Source organism: Camelus ferus, chromosome 16, assembly GCF_009834535.1.
Source record: "Camelus ferus isolate YT-003-E chromosome 16, BCGSAC_Cfer_1.0, whole genome shotgun sequence".
Classification (NCBI taxonomy): Eukaryota; Metazoa; Chordata; class Mammalia; order Artiodactyla; family Camelidae; genus Camelus; species Camelus ferus.
This window is the reverse complement of record NC_045711.1, coordinates 46,749,086-46,765,078: the sequence shown is the minus strand read 5'-3', so window position 1 is coordinate 46,765,078 and position 15,993 is coordinate 46,749,086. Positions and strand designations below refer to the sequence as shown.

The following is a 15,993-nucleotide window of genomic DNA, read 5'->3' as shown; positions in this document are numbered from 1 at the left end:
CATAGCTGTGTGGTCTCAGTTCCCATCTCTGCACAGTGTTTGTAGCACTGACCCTGCTCCTCTGTCTACCTGCCCTCCTCACCTGTCCTGCACTCCTCTATGACACCCCCAACAGATGAGTTTAAGATACACATGCACCCACTCAAGCCTCAAGCCTGTATCTGCATCTATATCCAGGGACAGGAACCAGAACCAAGGTTACTGATTTAACTTCAAGAACTTTCAAAACTCAGGTCAGTGTATGGGGAGTGGGGAGCTTTCCCCACCTAGGAATACCTCTCCCATTTTTGCTATCATGCAAACAAATAAAACCCCTGGCAAGGTAGAGGAGGGGGTGGGAAAATAATGAACATGGAGGGGGTGGAAAAATAATGACCACTGAAATGGTATTCCATTTCTGGCCCCTGAGGGGAATTTTTTTTAATGTATATTCAGAAGATCAAGATAGTATGAACTTTACAAAGTGCTGTAATTTACTGGAGGGAGGGGACACAAGACTCAGGGCCCCAGGCAATTGGTGGGAAACTAGATCTCAAAGCAGAAAATGAAAAGTCGATCAGGGGGAAGATTTTTAAATAAGTGGGTCAGAGGGACGGAGAGGAGATGAGGCGATCAATCTTAGCCCCCTGACAGCTCCCTCCGATGGCATCAAAGAATTTGGCTCTTTGGGAAAGCAGAGGGAACAGCCGAAATTCCACATCCCTTTAAAAAGCCTGGGGGTGGGGGGGTGTTAGCAAAAGAGAAAGGTGATTCTGGGAGAGCAGGGAAACAGATGGGAAATGGGGACAGAGGAAGGGCGCTGCGTTGGGTGGAAAGTTTGTCTGGAGAACTCCCACGGCTCTGGCCTCCCCTCCCCCTCCCTGCTCGTGGCCGCCCAGCAAGGAGGAGAAAGCTGGTTAGCAGAGAAATGGCAACTCAGCCGGGAGCTGGAACTAGAAACTTTCTGTCAATGTAACAGCCGCGTGGGCGGTGGTGAGTATTTAAAAAGGACAGAGAAATCTGAGGAGAAGGGTGGGGGTGAAGGAGAGCCAGGATGAAAAAAAGGGGAGTTGGAGGGGGGGAGCTGCAGGGACAGGGGGGTGGCAGGTTCTGGAGGGCTCAGATCCAAGAGAGCTGCTCTGAAAACTGGGCAAACTAACCAGAGACGGTTATGCCCAACTCGGCTCCAAAGAAAGTAATTTTTGCCATTTGGAGGTGCGGATGGGGGTGGGGGTGAGGAGTGGGCACGGAAGACTCCGAATAATTGTTGTCTGGAAGTTGCGCAGGCAGGCCTGAGAAAGGGTTCTCCCTCCGGCCACCCCCTTGAGAAGCCCTGGAAGTTTTTTCACAGCCTCTCCAGCTGCCTGCAGGGTCGAGCGCTTCTCTCGGCAACAACTCCGGCTGCCCCTGCAGGAAATACGGCTCTCTCTAACCTTGCTGACAGATTTTACGGCCAGATTAGAGAACAGAAGAAAACTTGGGTGTTAAAAGGGGCCAAGAGAGCCCTCCTTCCCAGAGACACTGCTTCCCCTCCCCCTGTCGTGCTGTGAATCTTACAGCCCAGATATTCCCGCCTCGACTTTGGCTGCTTAGCTAGCTCCTGAAATCTCTCAGAGAACAGGGTAGGGGACATCAAGCCAAGGTGGCCCTTATTTTTCTTGTTGGCAATTCCAGCTTCAAGCCAAAGCTCTGTTTTTCAAACTCAAGCTAGATTCTCTGACTTGGCCTACCTTTCTCCTGCTAGATAAATAATCAATCCGCTCCACCCTCAGAGCCAAACATGGTGCTTCATCTAGTTACATCACTCAGAAAATGTTATTCAGGAAAGAGGAAGAGAGAGAGAGAGAAAGAAAAACCCTTGAGTGTTATTTGATCCCGATCAAACTTTGCATGCTCTTATGCCTTTAAATTATAGCCTGACCCAATGCTAAATTGCTTGCTGCTTGGATGAACCTAGTCCAGTTAAAATCCTACTTGGTGGTGGTGGTGATGGTGGTGGGGAGGGTGTAGAATTCAGGTTGCTTTTTTATTGTTATTTATTGTTGCATAAAGACTGTAATTACTAACCTTGGACTGCCAGGATGCAACATAAAAATGAAAATCAGTCCTGGCTTTAAGGCTGAAGGCCTGGAACGATTCTCACCGACACGCCCCTCCCCATCACTACCACCAAATATATGCTCCTAATTAAGCAATGCAGGCGCATTGCTTACAATTAGAATTATGCAACTCTTCAGCATACAGCCATCGCTTCTCTTTCAACGAATTAGCTCCATATTTCAGCCGTCCTGTCTCCTCGCTCTTATCGGCTTCAGTGACGCGGTGGTGACATTTCATCTTTGACAGACCCTCTCTATCCTCGCTCCAGTGTGATAAAACTTTTATGGAAGCACGACTAAGAAATGAAGTTTTCCCAAGGATCATGGAAACAGAGCGGCACATTAGCCAGGGGACCATTTTATTTACGCTTGGATCCAACAGCTTTTGCCACCCTCCTCCTCTCCCCTTTCCCTGGCAGGGGAAATCAAACGCGCCTCCTCTCCCTCTGCCTTGTTTTATTTAGTGATTTAATTTCACTTTAGTTTTAAGATTTGACCTGAGAAGTCTAGGCCTCAGATTTTTTTTTTAGATTAATCATTTTCCTTTGTTTTCATTTTAGACCCAATGGTGGTTGGGCTTCAGGTCACGTGACGACTTCTTTGTAGCTCCGGAAGAGAACTGTGAAGTTTAGGTTGCGTGGAAGAAACAGTAATCGGCCAGATTTTTTTGTTGTTGATGGGGTGGAGGGTGAGAGGGGTGAGGAGGTTGTGACCAAAGGAGCAAAAAGACAAAAGGTCAATGAATGAGAAAAACTGAGAGGCAAAGAAGCCAAACAGAAAGACCTAGAGAGAGCACCCGAGTTCCCCTTACCCTCAACTTGTTAGTTAAATCTAAGCTAAAGAAGTTGGCAGAAGGTTCCAAGCTTGTGTGTAAGAAAAAGCACATAAACCTGAGACACAGCAAAGGGGAGGTAGGGGCCTGAGCAGTGGACAAAAAGGCCAAGATAGAGTCTTCAACGTCCTTCTTCCCTTGGGAGAAATTTGGCAGTCAGCAGCCTGCTCTGCTATCTAAATTGGACCACCAGGACAAGATAAAATTGATAACAGAAAGTTTATTCAAGAATTGTTTGACAGACAACCCTTTTAAGTAAGGAAAAAAGTAACTACAGAAGAACAAAGAAAGTTCCAAGAGGGAATTAACTCTAATTCTACAAATTCAGGACTATACAGTGACAATTAGGAGCTGAGTTCATGCCTTTTAGAACTAATTACAATTGCTCATAAGTACGAGTTTAACATAAATCTACAGCTCTTTTCTAGAGTACAATAATAACTAAAATAGCTGGTTTTACATGACAGGGAACACAACGTCCTTTATAACAAGTAAATACTAAAAAAAGTACAATTTTTTCCTTTTTCCCTCATATAAATACATAATGTAGGGGGATAAATAATACAAAAAAGAAAATATTTTAACAGGCTATAACCAATAAATATATATGAAAATGTTCACTAGAACACACACTTTTTGAGCGATGCTAGACTCCTGCAGGCCCAGGCATCTCTCACAGTTGTTTTTATATCCATTAAAATGTAAACTCTAAGTGCAACAAAAGTGTCCTGTCCAGGGTTGAGCAAGGCTCAAAGGCCCAGCTGCAGCCCCTGCCTGGGACAGACAGTTTGTTAAAATATACCCTGTTTTCACGTTAAGTCAAGAGAGCAACAGGAGAAAATAAAAGTGTAGAACCTCGTGCTGCCAACTGCCTTCTGTGGCGAGAGGGGGATGGACCTGGAGCTGAGATGGGAGGCAGCGGAATGGGCAAACCTTCAGTCCTGACAACTTGCCTGCCCTCACCTCCCAGATTTTCCATAAAAGACAAATATATATATATATAGACAGCTCTGATTTTCAGGATCTCTCACCATCCCTGAGCCCTCTGAAGACTATAATTGATGGGGGCGGGGTATAGATAGTAATGTCCTAGAGCAGGAAAATGTGTGACTAGAAATGGAGGCAGTGCCCAATCAACCTCAAATAGATGTGAAGAAATTTGAAGTTTCAGGAAGGCGGGAGGGGGACGTGTTTCGTGCCCTTGGGTTTTTGAAATGTGTTTTAAATTTTTTTTTAAAGGAGAATTGTCAGGAAAAAAATCAAGATTTGGAAGAATTAACCACAGAGACACAGAGATGGAAGGTAAGTTGGCTGGTGATGGCCTAGCCATCTTGTCTGTTTTTTGAAATGTGCTTCTCTGCCTGTTTCCCTATCTCCTCTTCCTCTGTGCCATTCCCGAGGGTGGAATTCCAACTGGGTATTGCTGGAGGCCTGGGGTTGATGGGGTCATCTCTAATCTGCTGTGGATTCCTTTCCAGTGGGTTGGCAGGCAAACTGACCAAGGGCTGCAGGACAGTTTTAAAAAGCAACCTCTCAGGCCAGGGAGAGGGGAAGGAGCCCCAAGACCCTTTCTTCCCAGAAAGCCTGACTGCCACCTCCCTACCCCTATCTTTCAGACCTCCAGAACTCCACAGCCTCTGCCCCTCCTGGGTCTCCCCTACTCCAGGACCTCATCCCTCAGCCCTCCATCTCCCATCACAGGTGTGTTAATTTGGGCGCTTCTTGGATTCTACCCTGAGGAGGAGGCGCATGGTGAGAGGAGAGGTCTGTGTAGGTGGGGTGGGGGTCGCAGGGTCCGTGGTGCTGGCTGGGCGCCATAGGGGGCCCCCCGTTGTAGTCCAGGTTCCCCGAGGGGTGATGGGAAAGGTGGTTGAGGCCGTAGAGGGAGGGGCCGGCAGGGGGCGGCAGCGGATCCGCGTAGCCGCCCCCGCCCACGTAAACCGGGCTGCCCTGCATGGTGGGCGTCCCGTAGGCGCCCCCGTTGGCTTGCAGGACGTGAGGCTCGTAATCGGGCGCCGGGGTCTGGGGGTACTTCTGCGGGGCGCCGCAGCCTTTGAGAGGGGGCTGGTAGTTGGAGGGCAGCGCATAGGCATTCTGGTGGGCTTTGCCGAAGGCGGGCGGGGACGGGCTCTCATAGCTGGGGGTCATGGAGTGCAAGGCGTTCATGAAGCCGGCGGTTGACTGCATGGGCTGCGGAGGGCTGCCGGCGGGGGAGGGGCCCCCCGAAGACGAGGCCAGGCCCTTGGCCTTCTGGTCCTTCTTGTACTTCATGCGCCGGTTCTGGAACCAGATCTTGATCTGCCGCTCGCTGAGGTTCAGCAGGTTGGCCATCTCCACGCGGCGCGGCCGGCACAGGTAGCGGTTGAAGTGGAACTCCTTCTCCAGCTCCACCAGCTGCGCGCTGGTGTACGCCGTCCGCGCCCGCTTGGACGCCGCCGACCCCGGGGGGCTCTTGTCCCCTCCCCCGCCGCCGCCCCCGCCGCCCCCGCCGCCTCCTCCGCCTCCTCCTCCTCCTCCGCCACCGCCGCCGCCGCAACCCTCCGCTGGATCCGAGGGGGAGGGGTGGGAAGGGGAGAAAATGAAATAAAAGATAATTACTGAACACGCCGAAATTGAATGCATCGTTTCTTAATAAATCCAGGCCTGGACTCGGAGCCCCCGCCGCCCTCCCCTTCGCGTCCCCGCCTCCTCCTCTCCCCCCACCCCCACGCCCGTCGCATTAGCGGACACTCTATAATAGTGGCATTTATTAAGAGACCTGTTCTCCTCTCGCTGCCCCAGCTTATGAAAATTTGATCATGTCACGCAGACAGAGCCGCATGGCCATTTATTTAGGGCTGGATTTTCTCGCGCACGCTCTCCCCACCTTATCCCCAATTTTAGGTGTGGTAGACACCCTTCCCACCTCCACCACGCCCCGTCCAGTGGACAGGGTAGGTGCCTGAGAACCCTTGGGGGGGTCTGGACATTCTGGGCAGGGCACGAAAGTGTGGCGCGAAGAGGTTGCGATGCCTGGAGGCCGGGACCCAGGGCCGCCCAAGCGATTGTGATTAATACCCACAGTAATCATACTTAATAATAATCAATCGTTGACGACTCTGCGTCTACTGGCAGCGTTTCGTGGCTCTGCGGCCTTGCGAAGGGCTGAGGCTGAGCACCTGGCCTTCTGGATCCCTCAGAAACTCAGGTGGAGGGTGGCAGGAGGGAGAGGGAGTTGGCGGGGTCAGGGGTCATCAGGTGGTGGGGGGCACGGGAAATGCGCCGCTGCCGCTGCCGCCACCTGATATTGTTCCCAGACCGCCGCCTGGGCGCCTAGGGGCTGGGTGTTAGAATAACACTGACATTCCTGGCCCGGACAAAAGCTGACGGCGAGGAAGGCAGAGAGCTGGTACCTGTGCCGGGGGAGCTGTTTTTCAGCTTGGACGTTTGCCTCGACTCTTTCATCCAGGGGAATATCTGTTTGGTGAGGGTGGAGTTGGAGCCAGGACCGCACTTGGGAGGGCCGCTTTTGCTGGGCCCGGCCCCGTTACTGCTGTTGCTAGTGGTACTGGTAGGTGCGGCGCTGGGCGGGGGTGAGCCGGGCGGGGCGGGCAGGGGCTCCGGGGCCAGGCCCGGCCTCATGCAGCTGCCGTTGAGCTCCTTGCTCTTGGCATGCGGGGCGGCATTGCCCAGGGACTGCAGCGAGCACGCCGAGCGCTGGTAGTCGCCCTCCAGTTGCGTGGCGGCCTGGAAGGGGGGTTGGGGGGGCCCATCATAGCCGAAGCCATTGCTGCCAGGGTATGAGGAGTAGCCTCCGAAGAGTGCCGACGCGGCGTTGTCGTAATAGGTGGCTTTCTGCATCGCTTGGCGAGGCCCGGGCAGTGGGTGGCAACTTGCAAGGGTCTGATACCCTCACGACCGGACATTGGCACCCCTGGGGGTCACGTGGCACGCCGGACCCCCCCTCCCTGTTCTGCCCCCCTCCTCCCGAGGTCTGTTCGTAGCTTTTGACCTGCAGGGTGAGAGAAGAGACACAGGGGGAGAAGAGGACTGGGGCTCGAATCCATCTTAGGAACTGAAAAGGGAACTGACATCAATAGGGTTTTTTCTTCTCCCCAACCTAATGTCTTCCCAGCAGATGCTGAGGCCACTTTCTTGACCTGAAATAGATTTTTCTTATTTCAGCCACTTTAATTTTAAAAGAAGAAGCCCACCAATTTTAATTTCCACTTAAAAAATAAGGACTCTACTCCTTTGGGGATTGCCTAGATATAGAATCTTATATATTGCAAGGGCCATTGCTTCTCTCCTGCCTGCACACTAGCCCCTGACCTCTCCTCCTCCCTCTCCCTACCCCCGCCCCAACTCTGGGATAGGGTGGCTCAAGTTTGGGGGGGGACTAATAGGCTCCAAAATAAAAGCGTCATCAACACCCTCCTCTGAGCTGAGAGGCCTCCTGCCTTTGCCTCCATCTAGGTCTCTTTCATCCAAGCAGAGTCTAGCCTGGAGAAAAAAACTGAGGATCTCCAAAAGAGGCAGGAGGGAGAAACAGGTTGAGCAGGGAACCTTCTGGTGTGAGCTCTTCTCTCCCTCCCTTCCCACCTCATGAAGACAACCACAGCCTGACTTAGAAACTTCCTGAAGATTTTTAACCTCCAGAGCTAGTGGAACTGGCTCCTCCATGGCCCTGCTACAGGTACCACCACTTCCCAGTCTGAATCTTTGCTAGCCAAGTCTGGGACCCCACAGCCAGCAGCCTCCATGGGGCTCCCAAATGGAACAGGATTGTTTCCATTTCCCCGACCATTTGGCCTAGGTTCCCCCCACCTCCATTTTTTTTCCATCAGACTCAATTTTTCCCACACTTTTCTTGACAGTCTGTTTTCTTTGATTTCCCCAAAAGAAGAAAAGAAGAAAGAAATTGGATAACTGCTGGACTTTTCTACCAAGAGATGAGAAAGTGCCTTCTGAAAGAGAACAAGTTTCCCTAGGAAAAAAAGTAAACAAAGCAATCTGAACAATATTATTCTCTGGGTTGGAAACAGGGAGCCCCTGTTTACTGAAGTTCTCTGAGGCAAAAAAAAAAAATCATTATTTTAATGCAAGCTTTAAAAGTGTGCTGGAAAAATAAAGGTTCAAGTTTTCATAGGATTTTGTGTATTTCTTCTGAAACTTCTGACTGCATCTCACCCCCACATCTGTCTTCCCAACCTCTCCCTATCACTTTTCATAAAACCTCCAGACTGACCCTCTCTTCTGATATGCGAGTTTGAACTATTTAAATCTCATTCAGCCCAGCTGGTCAACTCCAAAGAAAACTAAAAATAGGAAAATAAAAGGAGTACAGGTGGAGGAAGTCCCTCCCACACATAAATCCCTTTCTCAATGGCACAGATTTATACTCAAAAGGGAGCCCAGTAGCCCTGAGTTCCTATTGGTTTCTGGGAAGAATTTGTTTCTGGGAAATACACATGAGTCTGCAAAGCAGCAAGTCCTTTCAGGGAGGAGAACCAGAGTTCAATTGACCAGGCTGACCCAATCCCTTTATTATTATTACCATTATCCTCTGATGATTTAACCAAAATTAGCTTTGGAGCAGCCCTGGCTGAAGGGGGAATTAATTAACAGGCATCAGTTGAGTTTGTTATTAATAGATAGGAGAATGAAATAAAAACGTTGGAGGTGGTTGGATGGCTGGCCCTGGCTTTATTTAGTCTAAATGATTGTTACAGTAGTAATGATGTTGATGATGATGATGATGATGATGATGATAATAAAACAATAATTCGACTAGACGCCTGGGGCCGAAATTCCTGTCGCTCCCCCTCCAATAAACCCACAAACCATCGCAGGACCGAGGCAGGAGCGTGTGGGAAGCGAGAAGCCAGAGACGTGATAGGAAAGAATGGAGACTCCGCCGGCGGCGAGAAAGGGCCAGGAAGGTTTGTGGATGGAGTTAGCCTCCGGCTGCCGCCGCCGGGATGTCTCAGCCCTGGGCGACTACCTATGTTGGCCCAAGGAGGCGAAGAGAAAGTGTTTAGGATGCGGAAACGGTTAGCGGCGGCAGGTTCCAAGCACACTGGGCGAAGGGCCGAGCCCTAGGGCAGCAGCAAGTTTGGGCTCTGGAGGTAACCGAATTAAAAGGCGCCTTAGCAACTCCGCACCAGGACTTTGCCAGGCCGTGCTCGGCTGGAGGGCGCAGAGGCCTGGCTGGTGGGACAGTGAGAAGAGGGAAAGATGCGGAGGGGATCCGAGATCTGGGGATCTAGGAGAAGGGGGGTGGGGAGCAGCTCTACCAAGCCAAACATGTCTATTTCCCTTGCCTCCATGTTGGAAAAATCCAGGCTCCATATGGCTTCTCAAGAGAGAGGGAGGGAGGGAAGGAGACGGTGGCTCCCGGCTTCCCCCCAGGGTCTCGCTGGAGAAGGGCGGTGAGCCACCCCAAGAAACCCACCTTTCCAGGCACACCCCCGAAGAGCTGGGGAGAGTAACAATGGCTAGGGAAGCCCCAGGAGAGGGTCTAGGCCACCTTCCAGGACTTCAAAAAATAATTAATAGAAGGAAGAAAAATAAAAGAAAAGAAAGGAAGAGAGAAAAAGGTTAGGCACTTCTTAGCAGCCGGGCAAAAATTCAGCCCAGAATCTGGCTGCTGAAGGAAAAGAGAGGAGAAAGGAGAGAAACAGGAAGAGAGAGGGAGAGAGGGAGAGAAGGAGGGAGGGAGGGAGAGAGAGAGAGGAGAGAGAGAGGAGAGAGAGAGAGAGAGTCGCTGCGTGGAAGGAAGCTTAAAGCTTGTGAACTCTTCTTGAACCGAGATTGGAGTCATATGGGCCATAAATCATTGAGACATACTCTCCGCCATTCACAAACTGATAGCCTATTTCAGTCCAGCTTACCTTAGCCACCGACGAGGGGAGAACAGGCAGACATAATATATATTCACATCGAGCCCCAGCGCGAGCGGCAGGCGAGAAATCTCCCCTCCTTGAAGGCAAAGGAAAAAAAGACCACTGTTTAAAGCTGCGTCGCCCCCCCCCCACCCCCAATAGCCACCCCGGCTGGGGAGCCCGAGGGGCAGACCGGCCGGAGGAGCCGCGCGGCGTCCGCTTCAATTCACTCGGCTTAGGAGCGGGGGTGCGCAGGAGGGAGGGGGTGGGGGAGCGGGAAAAAAATAGAAGAAGACCGAAAGGTGCTCGGGCGGCTCAGCTCGCGGAGAATCCAGCTCCGGGCTCCGGCACGGCCAAGCCGCCACAGTGTGGTTGCCCTATAAGACTGGTACGCCCTACTCTCCGTAACAATGGCCTCTGCTTTTGCACAGGGAAAAAAACCACACAGACACACACACACACTCACTCACTCACTCACACACACACACACAAGCTCACACACACACCCCCACCTCTCCCCCTTTAGCGAGCTTAGATGCCTGATAAGGAAAGAAGGTGATGGTGGTGATGGGGGAGGGGGGATTTTTAAATATCCCCCCGCCCCCGGCAAAAAAAGAAAAAAAAAGAGTGAGAAAGAAAAGAAGGTAGAGATTTTGACTTCTGTTTTTGTTTTTTAAGAACAGGTAAGTTTTTAAATTGAGGGTTTTGGCTGGGGAGGAAGAGGAGCGCAAAGACTCGGCAAAGCCCGTGTAGTTCACAGCTCCTCTGCCCCATCACTAATAAACCCTTTTTAGTCTAATTGGGGAAGTCGCTTGGGAGGCCTAGTCAAAGGCCCTGGCCTCCCCGGGGTGGGGTGGGGGTGCTGGGTGCTCCTCCGCATTCATTCCAAGTGAGAACACTTTTTTTTCCCCAAGTTGTTTCTCTCCTCCGGGACTGGTGGCTGGTCTCCCGCCCTCCCGCTCTGGCTCCCTCCTTCTGAGTCTCCCATTCTCTGTCTCTTCTCTTCCCTACACCCTCACTATTCCTCCTCTCTCCCGGCAAATCTCCAGGCCCAGTTTCCAACTGGTAGAGGGGAAGGCCAGACCTTTTTTTTTTTTTAACATCCCCCCTCCCCCCATTTTTGAGAACAGACAACAAGCGGTGAGTGATTATTTTAAAAATCCAGACCATCTTGCAGGGGGAGGGGGATTGAGGAGAGGGTGACAAAAGGAGGACTCAGTGTTTAGCTTGAGCTCCAGACTCGGCTGGCAATAGAAGCTGTAAGAACTTGACTAAGAAGTTTCTGTTAAGATTCTCACCTCTAGATAGGCAGAAGAAGCTAAGAGGTGATAAGGACATTTGTACTTCTAAGATTAGAAGAACCAGCAAAATGGCTTAATTTTAAATGCAGTGGCAGAAGAGATGGAGGATGGTTATTTTTATTATTATTCAGAACAAACCTGTTTATTTCTCTTAGGTCTGCAAGATTTTAGGATTCTTGGCACAAGTGAGGAAAACTACAAAAGCTAAACTTTTCTTAGGGTGTGTTTGAGAAGGGCAGGAAAAGGCAGGAGGCCTGTAGGAGGAAGCCAGGAGGTAAGAATGTAGGTGTCTGCAGATTTGGGGCGGGGGTGGGGGAAGAGCCATTCCTGGTGGAGGAATAAGACAAAAAGAGCACCAGGACATTTCCAAAAGCAGGAGTGTTTGCAACTGCCCAACTGCTGACTCTGGACTTAGGGGGTAAAATAGAAGGCCGACAGTCTCTCTTTTCTACAAAGGCAGCTTGGAAATCTTGTTCTCTTAACTCCGCGTAGACAGAGCCAGCCACTACCCTGTGACTTCCTGGTTAGAATCTTTGGCTTTTGCCTTCTCCCATCTGGATGAACCAGGAGAGATGAGACTGGGAGAAAAAGGTGAGAGATGGTCTCCAGCTATTGTCTTCCCTCCAGGAGAGGGTGGCTGTGTCTGGCAAAGCCTCCTTCACATCCTCTGGCACCTCACTCACAGGCTTAGCTTTGGGCTGAGAAAGGGTCCTGCTCTCTTAGGGAGTGGTCCCTGGCTTCCTCTGGCCCCCACTTCTTCCAGGCCCACCAAGTCAAGCTTCATGGACTGAAGCAGTTTCCTGGTGCCCAGATGAATGAGGGTGGAGGTGGGGACCCATGGCCTCCCTACCTTTCAGCAATAAGAACTGCCTGCCTGAAGAGCCTCCCACTGTGATGTCCAGAGGATCCTACCACCTGCCTAGAGAGCTGGGAGTTGGTGGCTGAGGGAAGGGTGTTGGGGAGGTGAAGATGGAAGGTGGAAGCCATTTTTCTGTATTTATTAGTATCAAGGAAAGAAAATGCCCAAGTCAGATCCAGTGTTGGGGCTCAAGCCAGGAACCTCAGAGAGAGCAGTTAGGGCTGCCTGAGTAGTGTCTGCAGAGTCTGTCCTGAGATCTGGTTAGAGACCTGCTAGGTTGGACCCTATGTTTGGGGCTGGTGGGTTGCCCAGGGAGGCTTCCAGAGGTTTAAGGGAACAGCACCTCTGGGTCTTTTCCTTCTTAAAATTAAAGTCAAGAAGGCATCTCAGACCCTCCAGCTCGCCTAGCTGTTGCTACCTTTAGCTAGGGAGGGTCACTAGGAAATTAAGAGAAGAGGTCCTGGAAGCCTGTGGGACTGCATAGCTTTGCCTCAAGGAATAAAAAGAGTACCCAGAGGGCACCCAGCCAGCCACGGGCCTGCAGGAGGATTGGCCTGGAGCTGAGCCGAGGGTAGAGACAGCAGTGGACCCCTCCCCTCCCGGAGCCTCAGCTCATGTGGTCCCTTCTGGCTATACAAGGAGGTGGGGTGCAGTGGTGTGGGAGTGAAAAGGAGGACTGGGAACAAGAAAGCTAACGTGGAGAAAAATCTCAGAGGATAAGCGCCCACAAATGCGGTAGGAGATGGAGTGGGGGGCTTCTTTATTCATTCTGAGAGTAGAGTCAATTTGAAATGCTTGGGATGCAATTAGATCCCAGTTTGTTTTCTTTCTTGCCTTTTTATTCCTTTTCTTGGAGATTTGTGGTTCACTGATTGCCCCTGTTTGGGGCTGGGAGGGTCAGGAGCAGAGAGTAGAACGGGCAACCCCAGGGCACCCAATTTGTTTGAGGTGTCGCTTCAGGCTAGGGACCCTCCAAATTTCAGGGGACAAAGGAGGGGCAGTGAGGGGCCTGGGCAGGGACCTTAGGGTGGGAAACACCATAAGGGTCTGAGAGAAGACATTGGGGTCTGGACAGTGAATTTGTGATTTTAGGGGCAGACTAGAGAGAGGAGAGGGAACAGTCTTTTCCTGGATTCAATGGAGGAAACTTGAGCAACTTACCAAGTGTGGGAGAGAGAAATTGAAAAAGAAAAATTGAAAGATTAAGACATAGAAACCTTAGTGTAAGCTAATAAGGGCAGGAATTAACAATAAAGGTAAAAATTAGAGAAAATGTCCCCCTCTCTGATTCAGTTTCCCCAGAGCCAGAGCACCCGGCACTCCCCTCCCCACCTCCTAATCCGTACCCAGTACCGGGGAACCTGGAGCCCTTAAAACCCCCTTTAGTGGTCACTGGCTGCCCACCCTTCCAGGCCTTAGGGGGATCATGTCTGTTTCTCTCTCCCCCCAAAAAACCATCAAAGAGCAAACGAAAATTCTCCTCTCAGTAAGGACAAACTGGCTGGCTCCTTTAAAATCGATTTCTGATATCAGCCTTGGGGAGACCAAGGATCCTGCCCCCCGCTAAGGCAGCCCCACATTCGCCTAGCCCTCCGGGCTCACGGAGAAGCCAGGACCTGGGAGTCCAGGGCGAGGCGTTTAGCGATCTCTTTCATTCTGGTCCTTTCTGGGTTCCCCGTCCTACACTCTTCCAGCTTCACTGCCAAACTTTGTGGCTGTGGCAGAGTTCTGAAAAGTTCACACATGCACCCGAATCTCCATCTCTTTGAAATAAAGATTTAAAATGCTGGGGGTTGTAAAATGGGAATTGCTGCTGAAGACTGCTCTCGGTTTCTGGATCCCCAACTCCCACCGCTGTAAGATGCCCTAGCTGGAAGGAACAAAGGGGCGGAGAGGAAAGAAGCCCCACGCCTCTGTAGACCCGGCTCAGCAGAAGCAGAGATGGAAAGAAGAAAAAGGCCGCTAAGGTTGGAGAAGAAAAACCCAAGCTGTACTCCTCCCCCACACCAGGCGTCAGAGCGGGAAAAGGAGACAGGACAAAACAGGGCGGCCACGAGGGTTTGCAAAGTCTGCTCCGCGACCACGGAAGCCGCCCTAACGCGCTGATAAGCGGATGGTGGTGCTGTGGGCCAAGTCAGGGCAGGTGGGCACCTTGTTGGCATCTGAGCCCCTCTGAATCTGGGGTCCATGTCATTTAGAATCTCAGTCCCGGACTGGCAAACCCCACCCCAGGGGATGTAGAGACAAAGGTGGACAGAGGGAGAATCTTGGACAGCTTGGGGTGGGGTGGGGGGTGGGGGTTGCTGGGGAAGGAAGGGAGAATTTAGCAAGAGAGGAACAGGGGCCCAGCCTGCTGAGAGGGACTGTGCAGGTCTCTTCCTGACAGATTGGATGTCTCTCTCCCCGTGACCTCTGTTTAGCAGACAATAACTCACCGGATTAATGACCAATCAGCGGAAGGCCTCCCAAACTGCCTCCAAATATAAAACTCCAAAGTCAGAATGGGATAGGGCCAGAGTCAGGGCCTGCTGGCCCTTGATTATTCCCTTTCTTCTCTCAAAATAGAGTTTGAGGTAAGACTTTAAGAAGTAGATTACCTGGCCAGAGACTGATTTCCAGAACCCCAAAGATGAATTTGTTTCCCATCTCTTCCATTTTCTCCATCAGAATTCATATCCCTGACCACACTTTTCAAGGCAGTCTAGAAAATTCCCCTCCTCTGCTAGCCTCATATCCCTGGTCCTACAAGAAATGTCCCTTCTCACAACCATGCAACCTTTGAGAAGCCCCACTTCTTTTGAATTTTATCATTTTTCCCCCACTTAGGGGAAGATATGGAAAATAAAATAGGACAGGGGCCATCTACCTTGCAGGCCTTCTGTCCTGGCTGCCCTGAGAGGAGACCTGGTATAGTGCTGTGGTACCCTGCGTGTGCCCTCTCACAAGAAGGAAGGGCTCAAAGACTCGGAGGTCAGGGCAGTGGTGGCCTGTTGTCACAGAATCTAAATTCTGAAACCACAGTTCAGTCCCTGGGCTGGAGTAGGAGGAACTACAAAAGCTGCATTCCCAGAAACTCCAGCCTCAGCTCCTGGCAGGGAAAGTGCCTGCTCTGTGAAGCTGAGCCCCCTCCTTCCTTAGCCCCACTCCAAATGTCAATCCAGCCCAACCCAGCCAACTAGTCCCTCCCACTGCTTTCTGTCTCCTCTGCTCTAAGCCTGGGCTTCTCCTTTGCTGAGAATAAGGACACTTTCAGAATGAGGAATAGTCCAGATTCCAATGGATTTACTAGAGCCAGTCAGAGTGAGCAACCACTGCTCTGAAATATACAAACTCCCTGTATATTGCAAATATGCATGCAGTGATTTCTATACCCAGATGCAGGAGCTGCTCCCAAGCACTAGAGAGTCACTCAAGGTCAGAACTAGGAAGAACTCAGGGAGGGCCAACCCTTCCATTGTTACAGATAGAGAAACTGAGGCCCAGAGCCAGGGAGTGACTTGTCTAAAGTCATACTTGGGATAGCCTTGGGAATCAGGAGGCTCGGATTCTAGGCAGTCCAGATTGGCTGTGGGATCTGAAGCAGAGAACTCACTGGGCCTCAGTTGTCCCCTTCTGTAAAGCCAGAGCATATGTATGGAGGGGAGGGCTTGGGCTAAATGATCTTCCGAGGTCCTATTTTGGGCTGACAGTTTGTGGTTCTCTGTGCGTACTGATGTGAAAGTGGGCAAAAATAAGCAGTAATAAACTGAGTCAGACAATGGACACCATCTCAGCCAAACGCAAACTATTTCCTCCTAGGAGTTAAATGCATACATTCCCACTGCTGAGTCCCAGTCCAAGTCCTGGACCTCCTGGTCCCCACAGAGGCTGGTGCACTGATTTTTACTGCTCTTCAGTGTTGAGGGTGGGTTGTTTTCCACCCTCAACACCAAATTGAAAGTGCTATTTTTGGACACAGCATCCTGAGCAGTAAATAATTAATTTGTGTAATTAGAGGAGGAAGGCTTCAACCTGGCAATTTTTAACCAGGAGTCAATGCACCCATTGTACCAGCCTGGCC

The 15,993-nt window shown here is 51.1% G+C and overlaps 1 protein-coding gene across 7 annotated transcripts in view; it reads right to left on the bottom strand.

The window, feature by feature from the left end:
- Positions 1–3,110: 3,110 nt before the first annotated feature.
- The window catches only part of HOXB3 (homeobox B3), a 40,658-nt gene continuing 27,775 nt past the window's right edge, over positions 3,111–15,993 (bottom strand). For 6 of the 7 annotated variants that reach the window (XM_032457829.1, XM_032457823.1, XM_032457826.1 and 3 more), the window contains 3 exons: positions 9,783–9,870; positions 6,303–6,901; positions 3,111–5,453 (listed from right to left, as the gene is read on the bottom strand). In XM_032457829.1, the coding sequence (XP_032313720.1) occupies positions 4,606–5,453; positions 6,303–6,750 (1,296 nt within the window). In that variant the 5' untranslated portion in view covers positions 6,751–6,901; positions 9,783–9,870 and the 3' untranslated portion in view covers positions 3,111–4,605. Of the gene's footprint in view, positions 5,454–6,302; positions 6,902–9,782; positions 9,871–9,966; positions 15,991–15,993 lie in introns of those variants that run through there. The other variant, XM_032457827.1, reaches the window with a different exon arrangement.